This window comes from Chrysochloris asiatica, unplaced genomic scaffold (assembly GCF_000296735.1).
Source record: "Chrysochloris asiatica unplaced genomic scaffold, ChrAsi1.0 scaffold00034, whole genome shotgun sequence".
NCBI classification, from domain to species: Eukaryota; Metazoa; Chordata; class Mammalia; order Afrosoricida; family Chrysochloridae; genus Chrysochloris; species Chrysochloris asiatica.
In genome coordinates this window covers 12,010,053-12,024,435 of record NW_006408552.1, presented here as the reverse complement: position 1 = coordinate 12,024,435, position 14,383 = coordinate 12,010,053, and the positions used below count along the sequence as shown (strand labels likewise).

The 14,383-nt window shown below is 53.5% G+C and overlaps 2 protein-coding genes across 2 annotated transcripts; one reads left to right on the top strand and one right to left on the bottom strand.

The window, feature by feature from the left end:
* The first annotated feature begins 542 nt into the window (after nt 1-542).
* On the top strand, nt 543-4,395 carry BUD31 (BUD31 homolog (S. cerevisiae)). The gene is made up of 4 exons (XM_006859741.1): nt 543-663; nt 3,087-3,209; nt 3,394-3,560; nt 4,345-4,395. The coding sequence occupies exons 1-4, from the start codon at nt 570-572 to the stop codon at nt 4,393-4,395; spliced, it is 435 nt and encodes a 144-aa protein (XP_006859803.1). The 5' UTR covers nt 543-569.
* Nucleotides 4,396-4,618: 223 nt separating this feature from the next.
* PTCD1 (pentatricopeptide repeat domain 1) lies at nt 4,619-13,915 on the bottom strand. Its single transcript, XM_006859734.1, has 9 exons — nt 13,773-13,915; nt 13,430-13,724; nt 12,715-12,855; nt 11,938-12,156; nt 10,577-10,678; nt 8,106-8,804; nt 6,962-7,078; nt 6,469-6,651; nt 4,619-4,753 (listed from the first exon to the last, which is right to left on the bottom strand). Exons 1-9 carry the CDS (start codon nt 13,913-13,915, stop codon nt 4,619-4,621), a joined length of 2,034 nt encoding a protein of 677 aa, XP_006859796.1.
* Between the last annotated feature and the right edge of the window lie 468 nt (nt 13,916-14,383).

The window sequence follows — 14,383 nt, the reverse complement described above, 5'->3', positions numbered from 1 at the left end:
CCTCTTCCGTGTCCCCTGCTGAAATGCCATTTTCTTAGGAATAGAGGCTGTGTCTTATTTTAGTCTTCTAGTACAGGGCCAATCATGTAGTTGATGTTAATGAGAAGAGCAGACATCTACTGTAGTTGTGTGCCATTGAGTCAGTCTTGACTCATAGCAAAACATGGTTTTCCAAGGAGAACAGCTGGTGGGTTTGAACTGCTAACCTTGTGGTTAGCAGTTCTGCCACACCAGGACTCCAGACGTCTACTAAGTATACACTATATACCAGAACTTGGTGTAAGATCCTGATGAAGTCTTCACAGTGATTTTTATAAGAGCTCTTGTCCTCATATTACAGATGAGGAGATGGATGTAGATATCTTAAGGAGCTTTCTAAGGTTACAATGGTGATGTAACAGGGGCAGGATTTGAACCCAGACAGTCTGCATGCTAGACGCTTTCCAGTAGCCATTGCCTTGCTCCCAAGAACTAGAAGGGCCACAGTGGGGCATCTGAGGTTCATAAACCAATTCAGTTCTTTTTTTTATCCTAAATCTAGGTCTTTGCAAAATATTTTGTGAATAAATATGCCTAAAGTCAAAAGAAGTCGGAAAGCTCCCCCAGATGGCTGGGAATTGATTGAACCAACACTGGATGAGTTGGATCAAAAAATGCGAGAAGGTGAGTATATGCCTTCCTGTCTGGGTCCAGGGGTCAGGGGCTGAGCAGAATTCGGAAGTGGTGGCCCCTCTGTGGCTCCTGACCTACACAGTTTGCTTATTAACTGAAAAGTCCACCTCATTGTTGTCAGGTTGGTTCTGACTCGTGGCGACACCATGTGTTACAGAGTAGAACTGCTCCATAGGGTTTTCCTCGACGTAATCTTTATGGAAGCAGATCACCAGCCCTTCTGCAGCACCGCTGGGTGTGTTCGAACCGCCAATCTGTAGGTTAGTAGTCAAGTGCAAACTTTTTGTGCCGCCCAGGAACTTCTATTCACTACGTGGTTGTTAAGTGCTATTGAGTCGGTTCTGACTCATAGCAACCCTGTATAAGGCTTCTGAGAGCGGCTGATGGATTTGAAGCACCGCACCAAGGTTCTCTAGGATTACTGTAGACACCTGAACCCAAAAGAGCAGGGATGATACGGTTTTTAGAAATGCATTCATTTATTTAGTCAATTTGCATATAGGTTTAGGGAATGTAGATCCAATTGGCAGTCTACCTCTAATTACTGCTGTTTTGTAGATACATATAATTAAAATTATATGAAGTAGATTTACTTGGAATTACTGCTCTCATTCACATTTTTACTCAAATTCTTTTTGTGGGCCTTTGACACTTTTTCCAATCACTTAAGTGTACCAGCCTCTCACTTCCCTGTGGTAGTCCTGCCTGCTGAGTTCTTGTCATCAGCTGCCTTTGGAAATTATCCAAAGCCACGTGCATCCATGTATCCACAGCATGACTAACTTGCTGAATTACTTTTTCCATCTTTTCAATGTTTGTGGGTAACTCTTATAATCACAGGAATCCTGGTGTGGCACTATGGGTTAATGAGCTAGACTGCAAGGTGGCTTTGAACTGCTAGGTCGGCAGTTCAAGCGCACCAGCTGCTCCTCAGAAACCCTATAAAGGGTCACTATGAATTGGTACTGACTCGACGGCACTGAACAACAACTTGTAATTACAAGGCTACAACTCCAGCAGTGTTACTTTGCCTCCTTTTTTTCAAAACTGGTTTGGTTAGGAAACCTCTAGATACCCAAAACTTAGGAGTAATCGATCTTATCTTGGACTGTTGTGCCATCTGGTTGGCTTTGACCCCTAGCAACCCTGTATTGTGTTTCCGAGGAGCGGCTAGTGGGTTTGAACCGCCACCCTTGCAGTTAGTAGTTTAATGATTATCGTTTAGCGCCACACCCTTTATTCAGGGTGAACTGGGAAGATTGCTATAAATAAAATTTGGCGTGGGGGGGGAAGAGTAAGGAACCTTCCAGTATTCCCTAGCTCACCACAACTGCTCAAAGTAGAGCGTTGTGTGGAGGCAGGTGTGCACTGCTGTCTGGTCCTCCGTCCTCTCGTGCAGACCCCTACGTAAAGAACCATTAGACTTTTTCCTTTATTTCCTTTCCTGGAGGACTTTTTGGCTGGTTGGGAAATGGAATTAGAGATGACTGTAAAGATGATTGCTATCTTGTAGAGAACGTGCTGCTATGGGGTGGGCGTGCAGAGACCAGAGTGGTCATCGAAGTGTCTTGGCAGGATTCTGATCTTTGTCTCCTTGTTTATCTCATTTCAAAGGCATTTTCAATTTAAAACAATGATACTCAAATTATATGCCTTCTTTTTAAAATAATGGTTTTATTGAGATAAAAAACACATACTGTAAGATTCTTCTTTCAAATGTGCCTCGTTGAGTCAACCTCAAGTACATTCATTTTGCAACCATAACCACAATCAGCCCCCAAAAGTCACTCAGGGCCCACTAGCAGTCACTCTCCATTCCAGCTTTCCCAAGGGGCAACTGCTGACCCCTCTGTCTCTGTGGATTAGCCTATTCCAGACATTACACATAGAATATGCAGTCGATGGTCTTTTGGAACTGGCTTCTGTCACTTAGCACAGTATTTCCAAGGTTTGTTCATTGTTTTTTATTGCCATGTTTTGTCCTTTGTCCTGGCGTGGCACTGTGGGTTAACACACCAGACTGCAAAACAGTCCGAACAGCAAGGTCGGTGTTCAGGCTCACCAGCTGCTCCTCAGAAACCCTATACAGAGTTGCCATGGGTTAGAATTGACTCGACAGCACTTCACAACAACAACATGACTTGTTGCCCATCAGTTGATGGCTATTGTGAACAGTGCCACTTTGCACATCAGTACATGAGTCGGTCAGGAGTGAAAATGCTGGGCCAGACGGTTTAATCTTTTGAGGAGCTGCCAGGCTCTTTTCCAAAGCAGCTGCACCGTCTTCCACTCCCACTAGCAGTGTATGGGGGTTCCAGTCTCATCTTCACCAACACTTGTTGGTGATCGTTTCGATCATAGGCATCCGAGTGACTACATTGCCCAGACCGACCTGCCTAGTTTTCTCTCCCCAGCGGAAACGGAGCCTCACGAGGGGAAGAGGAAAGTGGAGTCTCTGTGGCCCATCTTCAGGATCCACCACCAGAAGACCCGCTACATCTTTGACCTCTTTTACAAACGGAAAGCCATAAGCAGAGGTAATTGTCATAAATTCTCATGGCCTTTCTGTTATTTAAGTAGTGATCTCTATTCTTGCAAGCCCAGCAGCATTGTGATTTTGTCTTAGCATTAAGAAAAGGGAGGGGTGGGTCCGAGGTTGGAGAGGACTTTTCCCTGCAGGGTGAGGGGACACCTGAGCCCTGTTCCCTGTGTTCTTGGCAGAATTGTATGAGTACTGTATCAGAGAAGGCTATGCTGACAAAAACCTGATCGCAAAGTGGAAGAAGCAGGGCTACGAGAACCTGTGCTGCCTACGCTGCATCCAGACCCGGGACACCAACTTCGGCACCAACTGCATCTGCCGAGTTCCCAAGAGCAAGCTGGAAGTGGTAAGGCCTTCCGCAGTGAGCAGGGCTCACTTCTAGCCTGAGAAACCCGGCAGAATCAGATGTTACTTTGCTGTGATGGTGTGGGACTTTGTTGCTGGATGTCCTAATGGCCACCCTTGTAGGGAGTGAATCACTGAGGGGTTCTTTTTGGGGACTAAGCTGCACTTCACGGAGGGCACATTACTGAATTCCTTTGCAACCTGTTTTATTACCTATAAACAGGTGGCCAGGGGGCTTAAATCAGAGGGCGGATCCATCCCTTCCTCTAGTCCCATCCATCTCAGCCCCTGGTTTCCAGGCCTTCTTCCCCATAGTGATGCCGGAAGTTTTGGGGTCTTTGTGCTCAGCAGTGGCACACAAGCAAATAGGAGAGAATAAGGGTGGGCTGCATCCCAGATGGAAGCTCTGGGTGTAGGTAGGTGGTGATGTCTTGGTTGGGGTGTGCTACCCCAGCCCTGCAACTGGAGCAGTCCGACCTAGTTGGATTTCTCGTTGTAGATCTTGTTGACTCAGAGTGTAGCATCTCTAACAGAGGTGTAAACGGAACCACAAACTGCAGGCCCCAGGTCCCTGAGCAGCAGTAATGAGGAGAGTTACTTCCATACTTGTTTTCCTTTGGCAACGTAACTAGTTGGAACACAGTAGTTATTTCCGTCTTCATGAGAGACCTGGGTGTTCCCTCTCCAGAACTAGCAGAGGTCCAGTCCTCAGCAGGAAAGGGGCTGTGCATGTCTCTCTGACCCTCAGGTGGTTGTAGCTCTCAGCAGCCTCGTCTCTGTTGCAGGGTCGTATCATTGAGTGCACGCACTGCGGCTGCCGGGGCTGCTCCGGTTGAGGCCCTTCAGGCTGACCCCTGTGCACCCTGGACTTTGCCGGCTCTGTCTTCATGCCACCTACCACTCTTCTCTGCCCAGCATGACAACTGACTATGGGTTCCTCGGGCAGGCTTCAATATTCATCAGTTATGATTTGTAAAAATAAAACTTCACAGTCTCTCAGGCTTATATTCATTCTTTTACAGCAGTGTCACCTGACCCCAAGGCCTCTGTCTCAGGGCCTCAGTCCCCCTTGGGTTTGGTCCTGAATTTCTCCCAGGGGTGGGGCATCTCCTCAGCTGGCATCACTTGGAGCCACTGCTTGTAGTAAGCTCGGAAGCCATCGATCTTCTCCAAGTAGGTGTTTTTCCCTTTGTACTGTGAAGGGGAAAGCCACAGTTAGAATCACTGTGTGAGCCCTCAGCTAATCCAGTCACACAGCTGGCTTGGGCCTCACAACCTGGGCCCTGCTGGTTCTGCTGCCGGTAGATGACAGCAAGAGGGTAGGAAAGTGGTTAACACTCAGCATGGACACACTTGACGGGAGAGGAATGAGTCCTAGGCAAGTGTGGTGTGCCACCAGGTAGGCCCAGAGCCCAGCAACATTCCTCCTCTTACTGAGCGTGCTCTGCTGTGCTCCTGTACCCATGGATGTCACCCACCACCTCCCCTCTGACCCCTTCTGTCGGCACAGATGCAGCCATCACCACAGAAAAGGGGGCAAGGAAAAAGAGGAATGTACCAAAAAAAGTAAACTCCAGACCAAAACATATCCCAGAGACTGCCCACGGTAATGAGAGAAGGTTGTAGACGCAGGAGGATGAGTTGATTATTGTCCTACCCTTGTTTGTTCATGAGGTAGCCTCTCTGCGCTGGACCAGAGAGGCCCCTCGTGGGCCCTGCAGCCCATAACCAACAGAACACTAGTGTTGGGAACAGGTAAGGAACTGAGAAACCAGTACGGAAAGACCCATGCTGCCTTGCCTCACTCATTCCACTGTGTCCTCAGGGTGGCGCTCACGTGCCTTACTACACGGTCATCCTGGCCCGCGCCACACGGTCCTGAGGGTCCCCTCCCTCCCTGTGTTGCAGTCCTCCAGGATACAGTGGCTCCAGATGCTCTGATTGGGCCAGACTCACTCAACCCCAAAATCAATCACCCTGAGGAACCCCCTTAGAGTTAAAGAGGACCACTAAGACACTCTGCCACTCTCCTGCTGCAGGTAGGACAGTGAGGCTTGTGGTTCATTGGACACACAGCTTGGCTGTGAGACACAGTGTCTAGGAAACTGCTGTAGGTAATGGGGGGAAGGGGCATGTGAGAGGGTGTCTCTGAGGAAAACCCCAAACACTCCATTGTTGAGTCAAGTACCTGTAAGACAGGATGGAACTGCCCCACAGGATTTCTGAGACTATCACTTTATAGAAGCAGACTGCTTCCTCTGTCTCCCCCAGTGCAGCTGGTAGGTTTGAACCAGACTTCTTGGTTAACAGCTGAGCACTTTACCACTGCACCCACAAAAAATCTTCTATCAAAGATCCCACTCCCCCCACAAAAAATCCCCAAGCCCACTGCCATCAAGTCACTTCTTACTCATGCTGTCGTTGAGTGCAGTTGAGTCGGTTCCAACCCATAGAGACCCTGTATAGGGTTTCCTAGGAGTGTCTGGTGAGCTTGCGGTTCAAACCAACTTTGCAGTCCAGTGCATTAACCCACAGTGCCACAATGGGACCCCATAGTGACACAGTGACCCTGTATAAGAGTTCTAAGACTAGAGCTTTACGGGAGCAGAGAGCCTCATCTTTCCCCCGAGGAATAGGTAGTGGGTTTGAACTACAGACCATGCGGTTAGCAGCCCAACACCTAACCCACAGCACCACCAAGGTTCTAATGGAAGGCCAAGGGGCTACAAAAGGCACCAACCGGTAGGCACCTGGTGGGGGGCCAAATGGTGACAGAGGCCAGAGTGGCTGACACTGAACCCGGAAAGCAGCCTGGCCTCTCCTACGCTTCACAGGGAAACCTGCAGAGCCAGCCTGAGGTAGGACAGCGGTCAGGGAGGCGAAAGCACTTCCCCACTGGGTGCACATACCCGGTCAAAAGTTGGGGGATACTGGGCTGCAAACTCGAGCTGGCGGATGACCACCTCGTTCACAGGGACATTGTTTTGGCGCATGTCCTTCAGGATGTCGATGAGGTAGGCATAGTCCAGCCTCTTGACAGCGGCATTGATGAGGGCGCTGTAGACATGGGTGTTGGGAGTCATCTGGGATTTCTGAAACGTCATGGGCACCAAAAATCACTGAGATGCTGTGGGGGCTGGGACCAAGCGGACCACAGAGGCACAGCCAGCAGACACCCCACCATGGGCGGTGCTCCCACCTCCCCAAGGACAGCCTTGGTCCCACGGTGTGGGCCCAGCCCAGCCGGAGTCTTGGAGCCTGCAGCACCTCAAAGGAAGACAAGGCTGCTCTTCCCGGTCCAACAGAGACACCGTCTCCTCAGCTCTTGGCTGTGGGTTTGCTGTAGGTGACAATGCAGTCACCAGAAGGTGGCAGGGCCCAGGGACTTATAGGGCTGCTCACCTGCATGTCAGCCAGGAGCTGCAGGCCGTCTTCTGGCCTGCGGCACCCAATGGCCAAGTTGCAGAATGTCTGCAGGTTGGGGATGAGGCCCCTCTTTGCCAGAACTGGTATCAGCGCCTGTGGGGACAGATGTGTTTGTTACTGTCACAGAACCTTCTGGGGTGAGGCGCTGGACTAGAAGCTGAATGAGCACCACCCAGGTTTCAGCTCAACACTCACAGCCGTCTTCTCAAGTCATGCTGCTCGGTGTGGGACCTACTTCCGGCCTGCCCAGCCCCACCATGGCGCCCCCTCCACAGGTACCCCCTGGCCCTTCACAGTTCATCCTCTCCCCATACCCCTCTGCAGGCCACCCCAGAACCAGTCCTCCAATACTCATTGAGCACCCAGTGGTAAGGCCAGGTGTGTGGGTAGTGCCAGCCAAGGGAGCCCGGCCTGAGGTGAGGGGTCCCTGGAACAAAGCTCATGGAGGTCAGTGAGCTCTGCCCAGGGGCTCACAGGCCGGGCCTCCAAGTATCCAACCAGGGCTTCTGACAAGAAAGGCGACACTCAGACCTCATCCTGGTGCCCAGTCCTGGGTCACGCCACTGCCATCTCAGCAAATGAGGAGAACTGAGTCACAGGCTCAACTATAGGAGACTGTGGCTTCACAGCCAAAGGGCAGCGTGCCAACCAGGCTCCACGTCCTGGTGGATAGGAGCAGAGACAGCAGCGATGCCAGAGTTCATGCACTGCCCCCCCCAACCTCATCAGTGTGTGAGTGTGGATGTGACTGGCCCCTCCTATGAAGAAGAGAAAGCCACCCCAGCAGGACCCCCAGTGGGACCAGTAGACACCAAGGTGTGACGAACACAGGGCAGTGTTTAGCTGTCAGGGCAGTAAAAGGGAGGGTTTGACCGCAGGAGACACTGTCACAGGGCAGCACTCGAATCACCAGATGTCATGGGCTACCTCGAAGAGTCCTTCTCAGAATACTCCCACACGTCCCCAGGGCATTCACCCATCTGACCACCATTACCACCTGCAAAGGTGTGGCAGCTGGCTCATTAAAGGGTCCTGGCAATTCGCAGGAGCTCATATCTGTCTGCTGAGGTGTGCCCAGGGCCACCTGGCAGGGTCAGTGTGTGCGCCCCCCGAGCCTCACCTTTGCCCCCTCCAGGTCGCCCAGCCTGCTCTTCTTCCTTATCAGCGTGTTGAAGAACGTCACGTCTGCCTCTATGTGGTTCTTGTCCAGGGTGGCCAGCAGTGAGGACTCTGAGGGGCTGCCAGGCGCCACCACCTCAGCAAGCAGGGTGAGGGTCTTGATGCTGGGCTGCAGCCCGTGCTCCAACATGTTGCCAAGGAAGCCGTCTATGCCCCCCATCAGGGCCAGCCTATCTGCTGGGGTGGCCACTGTTCCCAGTGAGACCACAGCTGGAGGCACTGCCCCAAGGGCCAGGAGGTTGACCTCCAGGCCTGAGGGAGGGGACTGCTGGGTCACAGGGGTAAGGGCCACTGTATGGTCTGGCTCTTCCACAGTGTCCACTTCACACTGGGCTCTAGTCTCCCTGGATTCTGGAGACCCCTTTAGCCCCAGAGAAGGTTCCAAAAACAATTGCCTCTCCAGGGCCTCCACATGCAGCCTGGCAGACACAATGCCACCTACCACAGCCTGGGCAGTCCTCCTGGCCCGCCGCCACCGAGCCCCTGGGGGCTGGAGCAGGACTGCCTCCCCCAGGGGCCTGAAAAGCAGCTCCGTGGCCACCGCTGAGTCCCCCAGGCCACAGTCCCGTGCAGCCCCCAGCAGCAGGTTGTAGCCATGCAGGCTGGGCTGGAGCCCCAGACTCAGCATCTGCCGCCACACCTGCTCGGAGAGAGAGGAGGCTCAGCGCAAAGACCCCCTGCTTTGTAGAGCCCCCAGCACAGATGGCTCTGGAAGACAGCCATTGGGAGAGCAAGTGGAAAGGGCGCAGAGAGAATCTGCAAAGTGGCTAACGTGGCTCCAGACTTCGGAGCAGCTAAAACTCTTAGAACTTTGAAAACTGTCTGGGAGACATCACAAGGGCAGGCGTCCCTCCTCTCCTTCCCCGATTGCCCCCAAACTGTCCTCTCACACTCTCATCCATCTGCCCTCAGTGTGTGGGCAGGAGGGCCAAAAGGACCAGGCTGCATTCCCAGTGCCCTGCCCAGGCCTGCCTCTCAGGAGGGTAGTTACTGGACAGAGAACAACACAGTGTGAGCATCACCTCTCGCTGGTCCTGGGACCAGGAGCCGCTGAGTACTCAGTGCCACACTCGGGCCACCAGGACGCTACGGTCAGCAACAGGGCTCACAGCCTGGGCAGTCCTCCTGGCCACACGTTCCAGAGAGGCCGCTCTGCCACATGACCTACGCTGTGCCCTTGACTTCTTGCTGGAACAGCAGGAACACTGCCAGCCAGAGCAGGGGTTTCAATAAGGGTCTTGGCTGCCACATCCCACAGGGACCAGCTAACAGCTGAGGTTTGGCAGGTACACAAATGCTCCATGGGCAGGAGGAATTCCAGTGTGAACCTCAGACAAACCTCTCAGTTCATATCCCAGCTCTGACACTCACTGACTGTGGGACCGTTAAGTAAGTTATTTTACTCTGTGGGCTGCAGCTGCCCTGCCTATAAAATGGAGAGTGTGGTGGCCAGCTCAATACAAACTGGTTGGCACTGTCCTTACACATTCTTCCTGAGTAGGGTAGATCCTAAGGAGGCCTGGTGGTGCAACAATTAAGTACTTGGCTGCCAACTGACTGGCTGGAGTTCAAACCCACCCAGTGGCTTGAGGGAGAAAGACCATCCCATAAAGATGGCAGCCAAGAAGACTCTATGGGGCAGTTCTACTCTGCCACATGGGGTTGATATGAGTTGGACACCCAACAACAAGGGGACAGATCTAGGTCAAAGGCCAGAAGGACAACAATCTCGGCTGGGAGGAGGCCACTGTCTAATAGAGTGTTGCTGCCTAGGACACGGGAGGTGGACAGTGGCCCTAGTCCAGGGTTGTCCCAGATGACTGGGTTCAACTCTGTGCAGAGAAGCCATCTGGATCAACTCTGTGAAGAGAAACCACTTGGATCTTCTAAAATGCAGACACAGGAGACCTGGATGGGGCCAAGACCCTGTTTCCACAAGCTCCTAGACAGCGGATACTGGAGGCCCCACTGCATGCTGGAAGGTGCAAGGTTATCTCCTGGGAGTGCCCCCATCAAGAGACAGAATGACCACTGCTGTGGTACCAACACAGATACTAACTCCCACCCAATGAAGGGGCTCATCTCTGGGGCCCAGGGTGGGATCACCTCCAGGAAACACTGGGGGACTCAGGGTGGGTAGGATGAACGACACCAGGCGTCTGGGGCGGTAGGTTGGGGGGGTCTGAGTTAGAGGCAGAGGCAGCAGAGAGTGGGGAACACAGAGCAGGCTCCCAGTTAGGACTTGCCATAGGGGATCACATTCTGCAAGGGGCGGATGGAAAGGCCCAAGGGCAACAGGGAGCACAGCACCTGCACAGGTAGCAACGGGCCGCAGCCAGCATGGGGGGCTCAACAGAGCGCCCCATGGACAGGGAGACATGGGAGGTGGGGACCAAGTCTGGAGGGACTGACCTGCAGGGCGTAGCGGAAGCCCGTCTTCTTGTCCTGGATGCAACCCATGAGCAGCAAGTTGAAGGTCTCCTCTGTGACCACATGACCTTTGTGGATGATTTCCTGGGGGGCAGAGTGGAAGCAGAATGCAGGGTGAGCTGGGCACAGGTTCCAGGAAGAAACCACACCAATTCTGGTGCCAGGATGGCTGGGAGCCAACTCCTGAACAGAGAGGCCCAACTTGTGCCCGTCTCTCCTCCAGAGCCCCTTCTCCTCAGCCTCGTCCTGGCTCCAGCATCACAGGTCTCTCACCTCACTCTGCCCCAAAGCCCCCTCGGCAGCTACTCTCAGCCCGTCCTTGAGGGGCCAGGACTGCTCCTGTCCCCACCCTACCACAGGCCTAGTCCCATCTGGGAAGTGGGGTCACAGTTAGGACTTGCTTAGGGGATCACCATGGGGCATGCACACAGCCAGTGCTCATGGGGAGAGTGACCAATGGCTTCTCTCACGGAATCTGGGTTGGCCGCTGCTTTGAGATGTTCCTCCTGTTTCACGTTCTCCCACCTCTCCATCCACTTCTCAGGCACCTCAGGTTCTCCTCAAGACCCTCTTCCTATTCTCATCAGCATGGGTGCTAGCCCTTGCCCTGGACCCCATCTGTCACCGACTTAGCTCTTCTTGGGCACCAAAGCTGTCTCTAATGGTTGCTCTCATACACCTGTCAGAGGCCTGCCTAAAATACCACGCTGACACCTTTGGACAGTGGCCTCTTCTGGAAGTTTCTGGCGCCTGCCTTGGCCTCAACACCTTTCTGAGCTGACTCGCAGAGGGCAGCCAACGTGGGGACTAGCCAACGACAGGGGAGCTGCCTGAGGAGAAATGCCAACACCCAGGCTGCTAAGGGCACACTGGGCCCACATTGCTCTGACCTCAAGTTCCTGAAGTGGGGTCTGAGCACCTTCCTCACTTCTTTGCCAAAACTTCCATTTACCACTTTGTTGTGCCCCTTCCTGCTCAAGAGCTGAGCCTAAAAATCCATCTCCCAGTGTGGTCAGGGGCATAGCAGAAGATTCAGACCAGCACCCTGATGCAGCCTCGTACCTGGAAACTTCTGGACTGGTCCTTGCCTGGTACTCCCCATCTTCACATATCCATTTCTCTCGGGCCCAACACAAGCAGCCTGGACCCCGCAGTCCCCTGAACACCAGGGTCTCGCGCCTCCCCTCTTTCCCAATGGAGACCCCAGTTGGACAGCCCATATAACGTGCTGTCCTCACTGGTCAGGGGTCAAACTCCCTGTCAGCAGGCCTCCGAGGAAAGGACTCCACTGGCCGGAACATTCCTGTGTTCTCACAGGCACTGGAGGCAGAAAGGATGCCCACCTTAAGGACATCGAGGCACATCCTGAGGTCTGAACACATGGCGGCCATCTTCAGCAGGGCATGGTATGTCTTCAAGCTGAGCGGGATGTTTCGGGCCCGGAGCTGCTGGCGGAGCTTCAGGGCGCTCTGCAGAGCAGACTCCTTCCAGGGCGACTCAGAGCAGACGTTGAACAGGGCTGTGTATGTGGAATCAGAGGGCTCCAGGTTCCGCTTCTTCATCTGGTGGGGTAGGTGAAGATCAGAGGCAGTTCCAGAAGCCAGCAGGAGAGAGGTATGACAGAGCCTGGCTGTCCAAACCCACATCGACCACAGGGACTCCCAAAATGGACTTCACTTCAGGCCCTAACAGTCACCTCCAACAACACATCTGAACGCTCTAGAGTGAGGCGGGACTCCGAAACCCAGCTCTGAGGGGACCGGTCTGAAGAAGGAAGGTGGGGGGCATCAAACCCCAGATCTCACCTTGGGAAACAAACACACCCAAGGCCTTTAAAGGCAACAACTTCCTCAAAGGAATGCAAGGACCCTTTGAAAGACGCAGATTTGGGCACATGGAGGGAGGGCAAGAAGAGCCCCTAGCATTAGCTGGTGGTGGCAACGGAACAGGAAGATAGCAGATATTGCCTGGCTGCCCATGTCTCCTCCATTTTATAGAGGGTGGTGACACTGAAGTCGGTGGGGTGGGGGGGAACTGCAAGCACATGTCCTGGGTGTGCCAATGGGGACACATGGTTGTGAACCTGGAGCCCGATCCCCGCACCCACGCCCCTGACTCACGTCATTGTAGAGCCGGAAGGCCTTCTTCAGGTAGCCCACCCGCCCACAGCCTCCGATCAGCACCGTGTAGTTGCACTCCAGGGGCTGCAGCCGTTCTTCCTGGAGCATCTGCCGCTCAAACAGGTCCAGGGCCTCGGCCAGCTGGGGAGGGACACAGGGAGGGACTCAGGACAGGCCTGGAGGGACCTGCCTTGCCCCGGGGCCAGACACCCACTCCGGCTCCCCAGCACAGGAGCTTTTTCCCTCCCAAGCTCCCCTACCTCTCAGCCGGGACTATACCCTATTATCCTCCAGTGAGATGGGGAGCCTTCCCCAGGCAGGTACCAGGCCTCTTCCATCTGTGTCCCCAGAGTGGGAGCCAAGGGCAAGCACTCAGTCCTCAGAAAACGTGACCCTGGGGAACCTGGCACTACCCTGCCCCTGCATCCTGGGCTTCCTGTTCACCCTTGGAGAGCCCCGACTTTGTGGCAATCCCCGAGTTCTGGCTGCTTGGGAAGCCAGGTTCTGTTCAGCTTGCTGGGTGTGTTCACCGCTACGGTGCCCATGGGTCGTTCACAGTCACAGGGCCCTGAACAGCCCTTCCCCCAGGGGGGCGGGAGAGCAGCACTGGGGGTACAGGCTGCCTCAACAACCCCTCTGAACCTGCAGCCAGGCTTGGCCTCCAGCCCACTCCCAAAACACTGAGCATCCGGGGCAAGATCCACAGGTTCCTCACCTTCCCCTCTTTAATCAGTCGTTTGCACTGAAAGAAGTACCAGTGGGGGGTGTTTTGGGGGCCCCGCCACGGCTTTGGCTCCAGCCCCTTTTCCTTGTCATCCTCCATACTTTGTTCCTTGAGCTGTAGGTTGTACAACTGAGCTGTTGACTTGCGGAACATTCTCCGGGAGGAATATTTGTTGGAGAGAGTCCCAAAGCGCTCCTCCTCTTCCTCCTCTTTATCCACTGCAGCTGTGGGGCCAGGCTGGCTCAGGTCAGAGCTGAAGGCACCCATGTCCTTCTGGTTTCTCTGGCTAGGGGGCAGTTCACAGGGGAAGCTGCTGAAGGCCGCTGGTGCCTGCCCAGTCAGCCCCAAGGCCCGCAACCATGAAGGTCCCTCTCTGCCCCTAGTCCATCTGACTCCATGGGCACTGAGATGCTGGAGGATGGACAGTCCCCCAGGACAGGGGCCAGAGAAGAGCCGTGTGAGCCTCATCAAGTCCATCTGTGACCTTCTCGCCTGCCCCACCCTGGAAAAAGATCAAGAAGTGACTACCAATACATGGATCCTGATCAAACAGAGGGAAAGTGTGGAACACAATTTCAAAATTCTCTCAGAAAACAGATTGTGACTCTTTTATTTTAGGAACCTGATTCTACTGTCTGGAAACTCTTTAAGCCCTGAACCAAAATGATGCCACACGTTATCTGTAAATGAAATATCAGTTCTGCTCAGCTAGTAGACAGGTTCGCTGTGAGCAGTTTGCTCTTCAAAAGAATGACTTCCATGAGATCCTGACAACAGAAACTCAAAAACACAGAAGACAAAGTTTAAGGGACACAGTCTAACTGAATGGTGGGAAAGTAGTATGGGTACAGAGAACAAGAATGGTGGCATACAACTGTAAAGGTTGGCGTTTTATTACAAAAATGGGGGAGCAGTTAATCTTACAGTCCAGAAACAGAGGACCCT